The sequence below is a fragment of the Somniosus microcephalus genome, chromosome 12 (genome assembly GCF_052327205.1).
Source record: "Somniosus microcephalus isolate GS21.2 chromosome 12, FLI_Smic_1.0, whole genome shotgun sequence".
Classification (NCBI taxonomy): domain Eukaryota; kingdom Metazoa; phylum Chordata; class Chondrichthyes; order Squaliformes; family Somniosidae; genus Somniosus; species Somniosus microcephalus.
Genome location: NC_140998.1, coordinates 133249457 through 133268861, shown reverse-complemented (window position 1 = coordinate 133268861; position 19405 = coordinate 133249457). Strand labels below are relative to the sequence as shown.

Below are 19405 nucleotides of genomic sequence, written 5' to 3'. Positions count from 1 at the left end.
AGCTATATCCATAGCGACCGGGGCTCATCGTTTATGAGCGACGAACTCCGCCAGTACCTGCTCGCTAGGGGTATAGCCACAAGCAGGACCACCAGTTACAACCCCCGGGGGAACGGACAGGTGGAAAGAGAGAATGCAACAGTTTGGAAGGCCGCCCTACTAGCCTTAAAGTCTAGGGGCCTTCCGACCTCCCGCTGGCAGGAGGTGCTCCCCGATGCGCTCCACTCGATTCGGTCACTGCTCTGCACTGCCACCAATGCCTCACGAGAAAATGTTTGTCTTCCCAAGGAAGTCCACATCGGGGACATCGTTACCCGCCATGGCTGACGTCCCCAGGGCCGGTACTACTGAGAAGACACGCGAGGACCAATAAAACGGACACCCTGGTCGAGAGGGTCGACCTCCTCCACGCCAACCCCCAGTACGCTTACATTGCTTACCCGGACGGGCGGGAGGACACAGTCTCCATACGAGACCTCGCACCTTCGGGGACCGCTGTAACCCACTACCCATTACCACCCCCCCCCCCCCCCCCCCCCCCGCCAACGACCCTATATCCAACCCCAGCAGCCGGCACGCCTGAGCCCGTCACCCACGAGGACTACACTCCAGTGCACCAGCCTACACGGGACGCGACGCCGGAAGCTCCACCACCCCTGCCGTCGCCACGTCGATCACAGCGGCAGATAAGACCTCCGGAGAGACTCCAATACACGAACTTTTAAATACACTTCACCCCGCCGGACTCATGTTTAAACAAGGGGTGAATGTGGTAAACCACTGTTATACCTGTCTGTAAGTGTATGTGTATTCCACTAGGTACAGGTCTGGACATGCCTCGGCTGACTCCTCCCACTATTCCAGGTATATAAGTGACTACCTCCCAGTCCCTTAGTATTCTGGACGGGTCGACCACTCGAGACAAGACCTTCATTCTTTAGTTAATAAAAGCCTGGTTGTTACTCGCTTAACCTCAGTCTTTTGAGTAATTGATGGCGCATCAATGGGGAACAGAAAGTTGTATGAAACAGAGCAGGTCATGGTGACTGAGACCCAGTACTACATAACCCAACACTCAGCAAGTATACAGTTTGAATTCCAGCTCAATGATGGCCTTATATTTTAGTTCATAGAAAATCAACTACATGCATTTAAGACTGAGGAGACAATTCTCACCATGTTAAGCCTCATTCACCAAGCAACTTTCTATGAATCTTCTTTAGCTCGAAAAATGGAATAGTCCCAGGTGTTGTTCGACATTACTGTCAACACCAGTTAAATCATTATAATGTAATGTTCCGTGATGAGCATGCACTGAAGTGGACTTGGTCAGTGCTACAATCTAATAACAGTTAAATACAGTCTTAGACTTTTAGCAGGGTTCTACAATAAGTAGCACATATCCTAAATAACTTAATTGAGATGTTAGTATTTGTTTTTCTGTAAATGTAAAACATTGGCTAAGATCCTAAACAGGTGTGAGTTTGTCTTTGTTCATGGAGCATTTTTGTTCCATACCTACCTTTTTTGGTTTTGTGTTTAGGATTGGTCTTAAATGTTCTCACTGTATGGGTAGAATTGAGAAATACCAAGGGGCAGAAAACATTAGCGGGAGTGGTATATAGACCTCCAAACAGTAAGGCGGAGGTTGGGGATGGCATTAAAAGGGAAATTAAAGAAGAGTGCAATAAGGGCACAGCAGTCATCATGGGTGACTTTAATCTACATATAGATTGGGCTAACCAAATTAGTAACAATACTGTGGAGGAGGAATTCCTGGAGTGTTTACGGGATGGTTTCCTGGACCAATATGTCGAGGAACCAACCAGAGATCAGGCCATCTTAGACTGGGTATTATGTAACGAGAAAGGATTAATTAGCAATCTTGTTGTACGAGGCCCCTTGGGTTGGAGCGATCATAATATGATCGAATTCTTCATTAAGATGGAGAGCGAAGTAGGGTCCTAAATTTAAATAAAGGAAACTACGATGGTCTGAGGCGCGAGTTGGGTAGGATTGATTGGGTAATGTCACTCAAAGGGTTGACGGTGGATAGGCAATGGCAAACATTCAAAGACCGCATGGATGAACTACAGAACTTGTTCATCCCAGTTTGGCATAAAAATAAAACAAAAAAGGTGACTCAACCGTGGCTAAAAAGGGAAATTAGGGATAGCATAAGATCCAAGGAGGGAACATATAAATTGGCCAGAAAAAGCAATAATCCTGAGGATTGGGAGCAATTTAGGATTCAACAAAGGAGGACAAAGGGATTAATTAAGAAGGGGAAAATAGAATATGAGAGTAAGCTTGCAGGGAACATAAAAACTGACTGTAAAAGCTTTTATAGATATGTGAAGAGAAAAAGATTGGTGAAGTCAAGCGTAGGTCCCTTGCAGTCAGAATCAGGGGAATTTATAATGGGGAACAAAGAAATGGCAGACCAACTAAATACATATTTTGGTTCTGTCTTCACAAAGGAGGACACAAATAACCTCCCAGAGATGCTGGGGAACATAGGGTCTGATGAAAGGGAGGAACTGAAAGAAATCAGTATTTGTAGGGAAATGGTTTTAGGGAAATTGATGGGATTGAAGGCCGATAAATCCCCAGGGCCTGATGATCTACATCCTAGGGTACTTAAGGAAGTGACCCTAGAAATAGTAGATGCATTGCTGATCATCTTCCAACATTCGATGGAATCTGGAACAGTACCCATGGATTGGAGGGTAGCTAATGTTACCCCACTATTCAAAAAAGGTGGTAGAGAGAAAACAGGGAATTACAGACCGGTAAGCCTGACATCGGTAGTGGGGAAAATGCTAGAGTCCATTATAAAAGATGTAATAGCAGAGCACTTGGAAAACAGTGACAGGATCGGACAAAGTCAACATGGATTCACAAAAGGTAAATCGTGCTTGACTAATCTACTGGAATTTTTTGAGGATGTAACTGGTAAAATAGATAAGGGAGAACCAGTGGATGCGGTGCATCTGGACTTTCAGAAGGCCTTCGATAAGGTCCCGCATAAGAGATTAGCGTGTAAAGTTAAGGCACATGGGATTGGGGGCAAGGTATTGACTTGGATAGAGAACTGGTTGGCAGACAGAAAGCAAAGAGTTGGAATAAACGGGTCTTTTTCCGAGTGGCAGGCAGTGACTAGTGGGGTGCTGCAGGGATCGGTCCTTGGACCCCAGCTATTCACAATATATATTCATGATCTAGACAAGAGAACTAGATGTAACATCTGCAAATTTGCAGACAACACAAAGCTGGGTGGGCGTGTGTGCTGTGAGGAGGATGTCGGAGAAACTCCAGGATGATTTGGACATGTTGGGTGATGGGGCAGAAACATGGCAGATGCAATATAACGTGGATAAATGTGAGGTTGTCCACTTTGGTGGCAAAAACAGGAAGGCAGATTATCTAAATGGCAATAGATTGGGAGAAGGGGAAGTGCAACGAGACCTGGGTGTCCTTGTGCACCAGTCGCTGAAGGTAAGCATGCAGGTGCAGCAGGCGGTTAAGAAGGCAAATGGTATGTTGGTCTTCGTAGCGAGAGGGTTTGAGTACAGGAACAAGGATGTCTTGCTGCACTTGTACAGGGCCTTGGTGAGACCACATCTTGAGCATTGTGTGCAGTTTTGGTCGCCTTATCTGAGGAAGGATGTTCTTGCCATGGAATGAGTTCAACGAAGATTCACCAGGCCGATAGCTGGGATGGCCGGAATAACGTATGAGGAGAGATTGGGTCGATTGGGCTTGTACTCGCTGGAATTTAGAAAAATGAGAGGTGATCTCATTGAAACTTATAAAATTCTGACAGGACTGGACAGACTAGATGCAGGAAGGATGTTCCCGATGGTCGGGGAGTCCAGAACCAGGGGACACAGTCTAAGGATAAAGGGTAGGCCATTTAGGAAGGAAAGGAGGAGGAATTTCTTCCCCCAGAGAGTGGTGAACCTGTGGAACTCTCTACCACAGAAGGCAGTGGAGGCCAGTTCATAAAATATATTCAAGAAGGAGTTGGATATATTTCTTAAGGCTAAAGGAATCAAGGGCTATGGGGAGAAAGCAGGGACCGGGTACTGAATTTGCATGATCAGCCATGATCGCATTGAATGGCGGAGCAGGCTCGAGGGGTCGAATGGCCTACGTGTGTGTGTACTAGGCCGTTGTAGCAGAGCCTGGTCTCCAAACGTCTTGGATCCCCTTGCCATTGGACCAAGACCTTGCTCTGTCAAGCCCGTGTGGTAGCTGGTGTGCAACGGCCAGGCATCTTCCAACCTTGAAAATGAAGTTCGGGACCTGGAGCGTCAGGACCCTCATGGACAACCCCAACAGTAACAGAGACTGTATGTCCCGCATTGGACTCATCAGTCACCTGAGAACTCATTTTTAGTGTGGAAGCAAGTCATCCTCGGTTCCGAGGGACTGCCTAAGAACACCAGTTGCATTTCTGCAATCATGGAAAATAGACACTGCCAAGCAGCATAATTTTTCACTTATATCTCGTCAGTCTCCTGTGGTATTGCACAGAGAGAGTCAAGACCAAGTGTAGTCTTTTAGATTAAGTGGTTAGGTGGCAAGGAATAACTGGACTAGGATGCACAGATATAATTCAGTTTCCATATCATAATTAGGTCCTTATTTTTATATTTCCATTATAAATTCTTGTGTCCACATTTACAATAGAAACTGCCAATGGAAAGTTGTCACACTGTAAATATGCTCTCCTGCTGATGGTGATGATGTAGTGTCTCCATTGGCAAGAAAGTGTAATTACAGCATGACAAGTTTATATAAACAGTTCTATTATACATGTGGACATTGACATCGGTAATGGAAAAAATTGGCAGCAAATGCATACAAACACAAAATTTTGAATTACAGCTGATTATCAATTTACATTATTCAAAGGCTATCAGAAAAAGCATCATGGGCCGGATCTTGCTGGAGCGGGGCCGGATCTTGCAGTGTGCCCTGTTAAGACATTTTCCCAGACCCTTCACCTCAAAAAATAATTTACAACATGACTTGCTGGAAGTCTATCTCCTTAACCAATGAGATTTAAGGATCGAGAAAGAAACAGAGGGTGAATTAAGAGTCAAATCAGGTACAGAAAGAGAAATGGAGGGAAAGAAAGATTGGATTAAGAGAGAGAGAAAAAAAAGACAGAATGGAAAGGAAAAGTGAAAAAATTAAAAAACTTTAAATTGAGGCTAAGGGCGAGATATCATTTGCGCAAAGGAAACAGCAGAGTGACTTAAATCGACCAGCAACTCACGGCGTATCTCTTAATTCCCTGACCTTGCTGGCCGATTAGCACATTAATAACAGCCAGCATTGTTAACATGGTGCACCATCCGGCCCAACATGAGACTAGGCTAATACAGGCTGCTCTCAAGCACATTACGGGATGCTAGGCCCGAGCAAAAAAGTATCTAATTACCAATCTTCCTTACCAGTTGGTACCTTTAACTAACAAATTTCAAAAGCTTAATGCTCAAAACACCACTGGACAAAAATCAAATATAGTCGATTTCTGCAACACTGACACTTCAAATGCCATGGCCTTTATCTCATCAAACGCGCTTGTAAAACATTCGAAGCTTCTCCACCTGCACAGCTGAAATAAACATGATTAGAAAAACCAAACGTTCACATCATAAAACTGCTTTAGGACAAGAACCCCAACAGTAATGTCACACTGTCACTTGCAGCAGTTAAGTTCAAAGTTATAATCAGCAAGCAAAATATGTTGCCAAAACAGATATTTTAAAATATCTAGAGAGCAATCTTAACATTTAAATTATGGTAAACTTAAGTCAGTCAATCAGTTTTAAATCTCTCAAGGAGCTAAATATATATATATATATTTGACTGCTTTGTTTCAGATTAAAAAAAACTTCTACAATATATATTTATTTGGAATTGTCATTTGCCTGTATTATAACAATTTAAAAATAATAATCTATCGGTTTTCCAGGAAATCCATCTGTATTTATTTCTATGCAGAGAAGATGGGAAATACATAAACCTATCGACGATGCAAAGAAAAAGAATGTAGTTGCATTTATAGCACACCTTTCACAACCTCAGGACATCCCAAAGTGTCTGTTGTAATGTAGGGAAATGCAACAGCCAAACTGCGCAGCAAGGTCCCACCAACATCATAAAAATGATGATGATCAGATAATCTGTTCTAGTGAAATAAAAACAGAAATACTCAGGTCAGGCAGCATCTGTGGAGAGAGAAACAGAGTTAACGTTTCAGGTCAATGACCTTTCTGACAAAAAGAGTTCTGACGAAAGGTCATTGACCTGAGACGTTAACTCTGTTTCTCTCTCCACAGATGCTGCCTGAACTGCTGAGTATTTCCAGCATTTTCTGTTTGTATTTCAGATTTCCAGCAACCGCAGTATTTTGCTTTTGTATCTGTTTTAGTGATGTTGGTTGAGGGATACATTTTGGCCAGAACACCGGGGAGGACTCCCCTTCTTCAAATAGTACAATGGGACCTTTCACAACCACTTGAGAGAACAGACGGGGCCCAGGTTTAACATCTCATCCGAAACGCAGCACCTCCAACATTGCAGCACTTCCTCAGTACTGCACTGAAGTGTCAGCCTAGATGAAGTACTTACATTTCTGGAGTAAATTTCAGAAGCTACGACTGAGCCAAGACTAACGTGCAGGTGATGGCACCTCTGTTTATGTTAAAGGATGCAAGCCAACCAAGGTGACAGAAATAATCAATATTGATCACCAAGCTATCAACTGCATTTACTTGGGCTGTGGCCTTTGCAATTGTTCCATTAGGATGTTAGGATGTCAAGCAAACAGCATTTTCAATTTTGCTTTGTCCTGAATACGATTGAATTGTTGGTCAGGATTCTGAGAGGATGCCCTGACGCCATTGAAATCTATTTTTGATTGACAGTTTTAATTAATTGTGAAGGTGTCATTTTTAAATCCTCCTTTTGTACCAGTTTATCTTCAAAGGAAAGAGAAGCATATAATCAGACCAGCAGTCCAGATTCTCCAGTTCTGACAAAAGGTCATTGACCTGAAACGTTAACTCTGTTTCTCTCTCCACAGATGCTGCCTGACCTGCTGAGTATTTCCAGCATTTTCTGTTTTTATTTCAGATTTCCAGCATCCGCAGTATTTTGCTTCTCCAGTTCCCTTCTGACATAGGTCAGAGTTTATTGGGACTCTGAATTGTCTCTCTCATAAAAAGTTTTATCATCAAGGACATGTGGTCCAAAAAGGTTACTGCAGAGTATTCAAGGAGTTTAGTAACTTCAATTCTGTACATTGCAACAGTTTCAAAGTATTGGCAAGAATTGCTGTACTGGTTCAACTGTTTACAACAATCGGAGTTTTCATGATCACTTTTCATGAATTTATTGAATTTAATTTCACAACTTGCTATGGTGAGATTTAAAGAAAGACCACAGGATGCCCCAAAGCACTTTACAGCCAATGAAGTACTTTTTGAAGTGCAATCACTGTTGTAATGTAGGAAACGCGGCGGCAGCCAATTTGGACACAGTGCAAACTCCCGCAAACAGCAATGTGATACTGACCAGATAATCTGTTTTTGTTATGTTGATTGAGGGATAAATACTGGCCGGGACACTGGGGTTTAACTCCTTTGCTCTTCTTTGAAATAGTGCAATGGGTTCTTTTATGTCCACCTGAGAGAGCAGACAATGCCTCACCTGAAAGACGGCACCTGACAGTGCAGCACTCCCTTAGGACCACACTGGAATGTCAACCTAGATTTTTATGCTCAAGTCTCTGGAGTGGGACTTGAACCCAAAAACTTTCCGACTCCGAGGCGAGGTTGCTGCCAACTGAGCCACAGCTGACACTAATGACCTCTCGGTTACTAGTCCAGTACCATAGCTTCGAGGCTACCATATGCTATTCTTGTTTCAATCACCTTCAGTCTGACCCATTTGATCGGTCATTATTTTCTGCCAATTTTACAGAGATCAGAAGTTGCAGGGTATAATCCATGAGGTTTCTAATGTATATATCATGGGCATGCTGCATTCAACATACCTTGTGCCCAAGGCCAAGATTACATAGGGAGCTCAGACTCGCCTATGGAAGCTGGCTTGTACATGAAACACAAAAGGAATCTATTGGAAGAAAGCACAAGTTGAAACAGGTTTATCTGAAGGCTAACTCAACATGCTCTTTGCTGTGTATTAATGGAGTTCCAGTGTTTGTATCCCATTTCTTGCTTCTTGAAGTTGACCATGAAGTTGTTCAAGCCTCCTATGCTCTACTGCGCTAGTTCTGCTTTCAACTTGGGCAGAGTTTCTATAAACGGGGCTCATTTCAATGTAAAAAGAAATTAGACCAGGTAGCAAAACAAATACACTCAAGTGGAATTTTGTTTTGCGAGGATGAGAGGGGTAGAGGAAGGTGATATTTAAGTTCCTCAAGGTAGATTAGAGAATAGAACAGTTCTTCATTTCTGATTAATTGTTAACTTCTAAAAATTGCTAAATCTGGCATTAGTCAGAGCAAGGTCAAGGTTTCCTCACCCAAAAAGATCCAAAAATGTACTTAACCCCAAACTTAGAAGAGCACCCCCTACTGGACTAGAGTGATTTTTTAAATTTCCCACAGCTAGAGTGAGACTGCCAAGCTAGTGTTAAACAATGGGCAGTTTTGTGCTTTGAACCAACACCACGAGGAGACTGTCTAAACTCACTTCACATGAGACCCTTATAGCTGGAAGACCAAGGAGACTTATCTCATCAGTCCAGACTTAAAAAACCTTTGAAATCAAATTTTAAAACAAAAGCAAATTAGTTCTGGTAATTAGGCATTGGAAAAGTGTTATGTCCATTATAACAGAGTTATTTGAAGCCTGTGATTTCTCTTCGAAGAGGTATTGGTCAGTGCATTTGTATATTCCTTATTTACCATAAAAGGATAGATAAAAACATCAGTATAAATCAGGTCAGGCTACATGATAACTCACCTGTCTCTAAATTGGAAGGAATGCGCCACATGTACAGATTAAAGTCATCTGAGCCAGATAGGACGAACTGGAACAAAAGGAAAAGCATCCATTATTCATGCAGGCTTCCACCAGGTTGTTTATTTTATAAAGATTAAAATTATTAGAAAACTTGCAGACTGGGCAGTTAAGTAGCAAATTAACTTTAACATGTGAGGCGATGCACACCAGACTAGTTGGGCCGAATGGCCTGTTTCTGTGCTGTATATTCTATGTAATTTCTGTTAAATTGCTTAAAAACCATCCAGCAGTTTTCAGGTTTCCCTCCCCCATATTGGTTATATCCAAAATGTTGTTGATTATAAATGTTCCTTCAGCAGAAAGTCTTGCACAATCAGTTGAAACAATTGAACTGGTTTCAGTGGTCAAAGATTAATAACATACAGAAAACTGGATTAGTATCAGCTCAGCTCTGCTGTTTTCCCATCACAAACAAAAAAAGCACCAATACTAGCATTCAGGTTTGTTAAAGCTACTCTGCCTTATAACCTACATGCTTATTTGCAAATTATTGAAGTATTTGCATTGTACCTCCAAATCAGGAATTTTACAAAGCCAACTCCTGACTTCTGAAATGAAGTATAAACTTCCTTTACAGAACTAGCCTGCCAAATCAGTGCAATATCACAAATGGGTTTCATTAAGTATAGGAGTGATTCTCACTTTCTATTTGGCAATACTGAGGGCAATTAAAGAGATGAACCTTGCCAAACACAGCCTACGCTTATGAGGGCACACAAGAGAATTAAAATGAGAGAAGGAATCTGTGCAAATGGCTTTAGTGGGGCAAATCTCTGCTTCAGTATGGAAATGGTGAGTTTGTAACGATGCAGAAGGGCAATCCTTTCAAAGCCTTTAAATGCAGATTACGCTAACACACAGACCAAACAACAGGCAAAGATCCAAAACCAAAAGCATGTCAAATAAGAGACAACTTGTGAAACTGGTAAAATGATAGCTAATTATGGCAGATAAATCCAACAACTTGTTTTTCCAAATGAAAATTGTAATCCCTTGAATCTTTGAGATTTCGTGAAAGAGCAGTGCGCTTACAGAGTTGCATAAATATATTTATTTAAAAAAAATCCTGTTCTATTCCTGAAGTAGTTCCTGTTTCAAAAGTATCACACAGAAAATGGACAAAGATTTTCAACTATGCCAAACATGATGCAAGTTAATTGTGTTGAGGAAAAAATTCAAACTGATAAATATTTTCAACAGTAGAATGTGATCACTGTAAACTAAACTGCTTGATCCAGTATACATACATTCCAGAGTGTATTTCATTACTTCACATAAATTAGCAATTAGGTGAAACTACAAAAACTTACATTTATATAGCGCCTTTAACATAGGAAAAACAACACAAGGCGCTTCACAGAGGTGTAATCAGACAAAAATGGACACTGGGCTAAAGGAGGGGATATTAGGACAGATGACCAAAAGCTTAGTTAAAGAGGTGGGTTATCAGGAGATTCTTAAAAGGAGGAAAGAGAGATGGAGAGGTTTAGGAAGGGAATTCCAGAGCGCGGGGCATAGGCCATTGAAGACACAGCCACCAATGGTAGGGCAAAGGGAGGAATATACAAGAGGCCAGAATCAAAGGAACTGAGATTTTGAGGAAAGGTTGTAGGGCTGGTGGAAGTTACAGAAATAGGATGGGGCCGGGCCACAAAGGGATTTAAACACAAGGATAAGAATTTAAAATTGGAGGTCTTGGAGCCCAAGTAGCATAGCAAGGACAGGAGTGATGGGTGAGCAGGACTTGGTGCGAGATAGAATATGGGTAGCAGAGTTTTGGATGAGCTGAAGTTTAAAGAACACGGAGGATGGGGAGCTGGCCAGCAGAACGTTGGAATAATCAAGTTTGGAGAGAAGGGCATAAATGAGGTGTTCAGAAGCAGATGGAGTGAGTCAGGGGCAGAGACAGGCGATGTTACGAAGGTGCTAGTAGGTGGTCTTATTTGGTAATGGAGAGTATATGGGGTCAGAGGAGGATTGTTGGGGAACTCCTGAGCTAATGGTGTGGGGACAGGATGAGAAGCCATTGCTGGAGATGCTCTGGCTACAATTTGATAGGCAAGAGAGGAAACAAGAAAGGGCAATCCCACCGAGCTGGATAAGAGGAGAGGGGTCGGGCAATGATATCAGGATTGTTCATATCAAAGGCAACAGACGTTAAGGAAAATGAGGAGTGAAAATGCACCACGGTGACAGTCACAGAGGATATCATTTGTAACTTTGATTAAGGCCGTTTCAGTGCTGTGGATTGGAAAGATTCAAACATGGAACTGGGGGAAAAGAGGACTCTGGATTTGGGATGCAACAACACATTCAAGGACTTGAGAGGAAAGGGAGGTTGGTAATGGTGCATTATTTTGCAAGGACTGAGGGGGTGATGATGACTGTTTTGAAAGAGAGGGGGACAGTATGAGAGGAGAAGGGACCTTTAACAATATCAGTTAACATGGGTGGTTTCTAGAACAGTCCCCAAGGATTGGAAAGTAGCAAACATAACCCCACTATTTAAGAAAGGAGGAAGAGAAAAAATGGGGACCTATAGGCCAGTTAGCCTGACATTAGTAGGCAAAATGCTAGAATTTATTATTAGGGATGGGGTAACAGGGCACTTAGAAAATCATAATATGATTAGGCACAGTCAATATGGTTTTATGAAAGGGAAATTGTGTTTGACAAATCTGTTAGAGTTTTTTGAAGATGTAACAAGAAGGATGGATAAGATGGAACCAGTGGATGTAGTGTATTTTGATTTTCAAAATGTATTCGATAGGTTATTACACAAAATTAGGACTCATGGTAATGGGGATAATATATTAGCACGGATTGAGGATTGGTTAATGGACAGAAAACAGAGTAACATTCTGAAATAAATTCTGCTTTTCAAATGTAGAGTAAAATTCCTGGCCACAGCAAACTCAAAAGATATTAAAAAACAGAAAAGTAATTACATTTAATGCTAATGTAAGTCATTGCAAGCTGCAGTGAGAGAGCAAGGGACAAAATGTTGCAATGCATACAGAATAGTAATTGCAGTGAAAACACTTCACAGCAATGCTAGTCTTGCACGCTCCAGTATAACTGCAGGTCCAGATTCAATGTGGGAGCCTTTTAGAGTGATGTCACAAAACCAGTACTTCACCCAAGCACACTGGCCAGTGACAGCCATTCTACATGCAGAGATGCCCAGATTAAATTCACAGCCAGTCTACATGCAGAGTGGCCCACTGTAAATGTGAGAAAGCAGCACCCATAATGTTGCTCTCCCATAACCTTCTTGGACCACAAAAGCAGCCATTAGCTACCCAAGCAGAGATGGGATCAAACCAGATTCCTTCCTGATCTGTATGACTCAAAACCACACGCAATTTTCCCATTGGAGGAACTCCATCCAAGTTTTACATAGCACGCTGACCATAACCATTGCGATTAAATGATGAGCTAGTCACATGGGCATCCCATGTACTCAGATTGTACGCAGTAGCTCTAACTCAAGTCAAACATTAGTGAACAAGCTGTCGACCCGGGGGAACAAGTAGTGGAAACCTCATTCCAACAGCAAAATTAGCATGGAACTCACAAATAAATTCCAGGCTTTTACCAACATTGTCTCCAGGTTTATCTATATCAAAAGGAATGTGCCCAAGTGTTTTACCCTCCCTCAGTAATCCAAATAGAAAAAGACTTGCACATCATTGATTAAAAATAACAGTTTATTTTCAACTGAAAAATGTAAGTAGTGATTTGGTTTTCCTGTTGAAACTTTAATTATTTTGGTTGTTATGAAGAAGAAAACAAGATCAGGATTATGGATCTAATGCCATTTTTTTACCACTGTAATGAGTGCTGTGCAGTGAAACTTAAACAGTAAGTATTTGATGAAACGAATTCAGCTCCCAGGAAATGGGCATCACTGACAGAGTCACAGGCATCACTGACAGAGTCCTCCGCGTGCTCAGTGACAGGAGAGATAAAAACAGCCGCGAGCCAGTTTTCTCCATCCAAGTACTGAGCTTGTTTTTAATTAAGCTTCTGAGATCAGACACAAGGGCGTTGGAGCCACAGGTCAAAGGTTAAATTTGATGACAATACCATCAAATATAACTTCTTGCAGGAGCAATTTATCACCATCGATGCACGTACCCTGTACTAACACTTCCAGTCAGCCATGCTTTAATAGGGAACACAAATGGTTCTCACCATGCCATTTTCAGCTGGAATCAGCATGTAATGATGGTAGCAGTTGTTGGTGGGAGGGGAGGGAGATAACTAACTAAGGTGGTAGCAAGTGGGCCTTTTCTTGCACTGCCTGAAATTAAACTACTCCTCTGTGAAAAACAATGACATGAACTTGAACCAGTAGAATCTAAACCCAGAAAGAGGAATAAAATATCCCATTGGTTTAGACAAGAAACTAATCTGTGAGGTAGAGAAAAGTTCCAACAAGAGCAAAGGATAAGGATTGAGGAGGAAGTATTTTGGTTTGATAGATAATTTAAAATTAATTGTGTTAATTGAGCAATAATGCTAGAACATAAGTTTCCTCCCCTCCAGAATGTTATTCCGGCAGGGGAGGCAGACGAAGGAGGATGGAGAAACATTTAAATTTAATATATAAGCATTATTTAACATAAGCAGGCATTAGTGATGATGATATATTTGATCGCAGAATATACAAGATTTGACTGCTATTTGTCTACTTCAAACCGTAACAATTTTAGATTCTAGCTTCCTGACTCTTGTCAGTGATGCCTGCGACCCAAACACTAGCATTTACTGGGAGCTGAATTAGTTTCCTCAAATTCTTACTGTAAGTTTCATCACTCATGACAGTGGTAAAAATGGCATTCCTTTTGATATAGATAAACCTGGAGACAATGTTGGTAAAAGCCTGGAATTTATTGAGAAGTTCCATGCTCATTTTGCTGTGCGACTGAGGTTTCCACTACTTGTTCCCCAGGGGCCGACTTGTAAACAATGTCAAGTCTATTTTCTTGACCATGACCCATACCCATAAAGAGAAAGTACATTTAAAAAATAATTTGTGAAAGTCTGGTGTACACCAATTAAAAGAACATGCACATTGGCCACTACATTTCAAACTGAACCATGTAGTAAATAATTGTGCTTTTCATCAGCATCAAAATAAGTTGTGCAGAAATAATCAAGTAAATTGCCACTTGCCTATTGTCATTTGGTACAAGAGCATCTAGTTATAAAACCTAATAAAAAATAAGCAGCAAGATTTAAATTATTTTCTCCAATAGTCACCAAACCCCACACAACTGAGGTTGGCTCTGAATATTGAACTATGTCTTCTAGTAAGACCTTTATTTGAAGAGAACTAATTTGCAGGACTATGGAGAAAAAGCTGAGCTGTGGGACTAAATTGGACAGCTCTTTCAAAGAGCCGGCACAGGCACGACGGGCTAATTGGCCTCATTCTGTGCTGTAAGATTCTATGATTCTACTCGGCCAGCCACAAGCTCCATACCCTTGCCACCCACTCCATTCCCCTCCCGGCCATTGTCTCAGGCTGAACCAGACCGTTTACAACTTTGGTGTCCGATTGGGTCCTGAGCTAAGCTTCCGGCCTCCATCGCAAAGACTGCCGACTTCCACCTGTTTAAGATCACCCGGCTCAGCCCCTACCTCAATCCATCTGCTGCCAATACCCTCATTTATGCCTCTGTCACATCCAGACTCAACTATTCCAATGCTCAGCTGGCCTGCATCCCACACCCTGCCTCCATAAGCTTCCCGCACCAAGTCCCGCTCACTTATCACTCCTGTCCTTCATAACATATACGGGCAACCAGCCCCTCAACACCTCCAATTTAAATTTCTCATGGTTGTGTTTCAATCCCTTCATGGTCTCACCCCTCCTTCAGCCCTACAACCCTCATCCGAAATCTCCTTTCCTTGGACACTGGCCTCTTGTACATACCCCCACCATTGGCAGCAGCACCATCACCTAGGACCCACGTTCCTTCCCTAAACCCCTCCGCCTCGCCAACTCCTTGAAGACCCTTCCTAAAACCCACCTCTTTCACCAAGCTTCGGGTCACCCCATCTTCCTTATCATGGTGTCCATTTCTGATTACACCTCTATAAAGTGCCGTGGGACATTTTTCTTTACTAAAGATGATATATAAATGCAAGTAGTTGTTTTTACAAAACGTGGTTTCTGTTTTGTCTTTTCTTTTTAAAAAAACATTTCCTAACCCCCCCCCCCCCCAAGCAATTTCCTCTTCCTTATATATGGCATAATCAATCATTTTGGAATGTGGATGCTTTATTCCTTTGCTCTCAGTGTTGTCCGTAAAGTGTAATTACTTCAGGATGTTATTTCCATTTGTGATTTTGGGCCTTTATCAGTAGTAACAAAAATTCAACTGTTGAACTGGTAGGAAACTAGTCAGTTTCAGCAATCACATCCCCTTCTCCAATAGCAAAAGGTTCAACTAAACACACCCTATTGGAACAAACCCCTGTAACGTGTCAAAAGGAGGACTTACTCAAAACTCTGGGGAAGGCATTTAAGCTTAAAATCGCTGCCAATGTGGCAGATGAATTTTGCAACAGTTTACAAAGAGCCCTAAACATAGTGAAGCAATCACAGTTTATCACCAATGATGGGAAAAGCTTTTAACTTTACAACTACATTTACTTGGGAGTGGAAGAGCAGGGAACCAGACAGCATTTTTAGCAGGGATGTAGTGGAGGGTGTGCTTTGCTGTTTTTATTTCAGATTTCCAGCATCCGCAGTGTTACGCTTTTGTTTTAGTACATAGAAACATAGAAGATAGGAGCAGGAGTAGGCCATTCGGCCCCTTGAGCCTGCTCCGCCATTCAATGAGATCATGGCTGATCATCCAAATTCATTACTCTGTCCCTGCCTTCTCCCCATATCCCTTGATCCTTTTAGCCTTAAGAAATATATCTAACTCCTTCTTGAATATATTTAATGAATTGGCCTCAACTGCCTTCTGTGGTAGAGAATTCCACAGGTTCACCACTCTCTGGGTGAAGAAATTCCTCCTCATCTCTGTCCTAAATGGCTTACCCCTCATCTTTAGGCTGTGACCCCTGGTTCTGGACTCCCCCGCCATCGGGAACATCCTTCCTGCATCTAGTCTGTCTAGTCCTGTTAGAATTTTATAAGTTTCAATGAGATCCCCTCTCATACTTCTAAACTCCAGCGAGTACAAGCCCAATCGACCCAATCTCTCCTCATACATCATTCCTGCCATCCCAGGTATCAGTCTGGTGAATCTTTGCTGCACTCCCTCCATGGCAAGAACATCCTTCCTCAGATAAGGCGACCAAAACTGGACACAATACTCAAGATGTGGTGTCATCAAGGCCCTGTACAACTGCAGCAAGACATCCTTGTTCCTGTACTCTAATCCCCTCGCTACAAAGACCAACATACCATTTGCCTTTTTAACCGCCTGCTGCATCTGCATGCTTCCCTTTAGTGACTGGTGCACAAGGACACCCAGGTCTCGTTGCACTTCCCCTTCTCCCAATCTATTGCCGTTCAGATAATAATCTGCCTTCCTGTTTTTGCCACCAAAGTGGATAACCTCGCAATTATCCACATTATACTGCATCTGCCCAATCACCCAACCTGTCCAAATCATACTGGAGTTTCTCGGCATCCTCCACACAGCACACACACCCACCCAGCTTTGTGTCATCTGCAAACTTGGAGATATTACATCTAGTTCCCTCGTCTAGATCATTAATATATATTGTGAATAGCTGGGGTCCTAGGACCGATCCCTGCGGTACCCCACTACTGCCTGCCACTCAGAAAAATAGCCGTTTATTCCAACTCTTTGCTTCCTGTCTGCCAACCAGTTCTCTATCCAAGTCAGTACCTTGCCCCCAATCCCATGTGCCTTAACTTTACACGCTAATCTCTTATGCGGGACCTTATCGAAAGCCTTCTGAAATTCCAAATACACCACATCCACTGGTTCTCCCTTATCTATTCTACCAGTTACATCCTCAAAAAATTCCAGTAGATTAGTCAAGCACGATTTACCTTTTGTAAATCCATGTTGACATTGTCCAATCCTGTCACTGTTTTCCAAGTGCTCTGTTATTACATCTTTTATAATGGACTCTAGCATTTTCCCCACAACCGATGTCAGGCTTACTGGTCTATAATTCCCCGTTTTCTCTCTACCACCTTTTTCGAATAGTGGGGTAACATTAGCTACCCTCCAATCCATGGGAACTGTTTCAGAATCTATAGAATTTTGGAAGATGACCAGCAATGCATCTACTACTACAGGTAGACTATCCTTTATCCGAAAACCTCGGGACCAGCCGTGTTTCGGTTTTCGGAGAATTTCGGATTTCGGAAGGTGGGTCGGCAGGGGTCCGCGGGGGGGGGTTGGGCGCACGACTTACGCTGACGCGCAGCGTAAGTCGTGCGCACGAACCCCCCCGCCGGCCCCGACCCCCGCGGACCCCCGCCGGCCCCGACCCCCCCCGCGGACCCCCGCCGGCCCCGACCCCCCCGCCGGCGCCGACCCCCGCCGGCCCCAACCCCCGCCGACGCTGACCCCCCCCCCGCGGACTTACGGTCGGGGTCGGCGGGGGTGTCGGCGGGGGGTCATGCGCACGACTTACGCTGACGCTCAGCGTAAGTCGGCGGGGGTTGGGGTCGGCGGGGGTCGGGGGTCCGCGGGGGGTCGTGCGCACGACTTACGCTGGACTTACGCTGACCGAAAAAACCTTCGGTTTTTAGAGGGTTTCGGTTTTCGGAAGTCCGGATAAAGGGTAGTCTACCTGTATTACTTTGTGAATAGATTACCACAATATACATGATTCACCTTTAGTTTTCGGTCCAGCTTAGTGCCATCAAATAGAAAATAAATATATAAATGTCTACTCCTGAAGGCTGGCCAATACCAATTTGAATATTTTAGTCCCGAAGTTTCTGTGAAAGTGGAAACTATGTGCAATGACTGCAACTCAGTCATCCCATGCTCCAGGGAATGGGCTTTGGACTGGTTGGAAAGATTTAATTTTAGACTGGCTTTCAGCCCAGAAAACACTTTTTTTAGTTTCATGAATAGAAACGGAGAGAACAGGAGGAAAATGAGCCAACAGCACAGTTGAAGTGCTCAAATTTTATTTTTAATTAAAAATGTTTCCCTGAACCTGCCAGCAGCCTTATGGTTAAAGTGGTTTCATTAGTGTAGTGGTTCTCAAACTGGGTTGCGCGGAGATTTCTACGGGTTTGCGAACTTAACCGCCTCCATCACAAGTTTCACTGATTTGAGGCTATTAAAAAAACTCCCAATCGGTGATGGAGACAAGCCGGTGCAGAGCGGCCGGGCTCTGCTGAACGGGTCAGTGAATGGTTACCATGGCAGCGGCAGCAGCGGCTGTGCGCTGCAATAAGAGGAGGGAGGGAGGGAAAAAGACTGCAGGCCAGCAGCAGCTGCAATGCCACCGCCAGCAATAGGAGTTGGAGGCGGAAAAGCGCAGGGCCAGCTGTTCGGAACCGACCACCTGTGAACAAAGATCCCATCCTGACTACCAGCCGGTTGCAGCAGCGCCGGGATACGGCCAAAAGCAACAGGCCCCGTAAGTTGGACATGGATTACATTAGATCTGTCTGTCCACGGTCAAGGGCTGGCCAAGGAGCAAATCTGACTTAATAACCTGGGCAACACTTGAATACACTGAATAATCAATGCATCTGTAATTTAAAAAAAAATCAATGCTTTAAAATCACCATCATTTTATACATGCATACATACTTGAGGGATTCCCTCTTTGTTAATGTCACCACAACTATATGGCAATCCATTGCCAGAAGATCCTGGTACAATATCAATACAATGGGGCAATACAACCATATGCAAAGACTGCAACATTTAGGAACAAAATTGAGATTTGGAAAACTAGACATCACACCAAGGATAGACAGACTTTGCAGTGAGAAGCAGGCACACACACCTCATTAATATCTGGAACATGCAGCACTTTCATATTATGATTATGATACAGTATTATAATTTAGATGGGGGGTCCGTGATTACAAATCCATTTGAAAAGGGGTCCTTCAACCAAAAAAGTTTGGAGTACCACTGCTTTATAAATCTAATGCAGTGCCACAATCTCTCCCCTGCTACGTACCTCTTGCTGTCAAGAAAGAGGAAGGGCAGGAGATCTCCTCTCAGGCTTTCACTCAAGCCTACAGTGCTGGTAACAGTGGCATAGCAACAGTTTTCCCTCGGATTCTGGCACTTGACCAAGACTGCATACTCTGCAAAATAGGTGCAATTGAATCGGTCTGTGTTCCTCACTGCTAT

At 43.0% G+C, this 19405-nt stretch overlaps 1 protein-coding gene across 1 annotated transcript in view; it reads right to left on the bottom strand.

The window, feature by feature from the left end:
- Positions 1–19405, bottom strand: part of dcaf5 (ddb1 and cul4 associated factor 5) — a 141601-nt gene that overhangs the window by 14518 nt on the left and 107678 nt on the right. The window contains exon 7 of the mRNA XM_086003577.1: positions 9009–9075. Coding sequence (XP_085859703.1) covers positions 9009–9075 — 67 coding nt within the window. The remainder of the gene's footprint in view (positions 1–9008; positions 9076–19405) is intronic.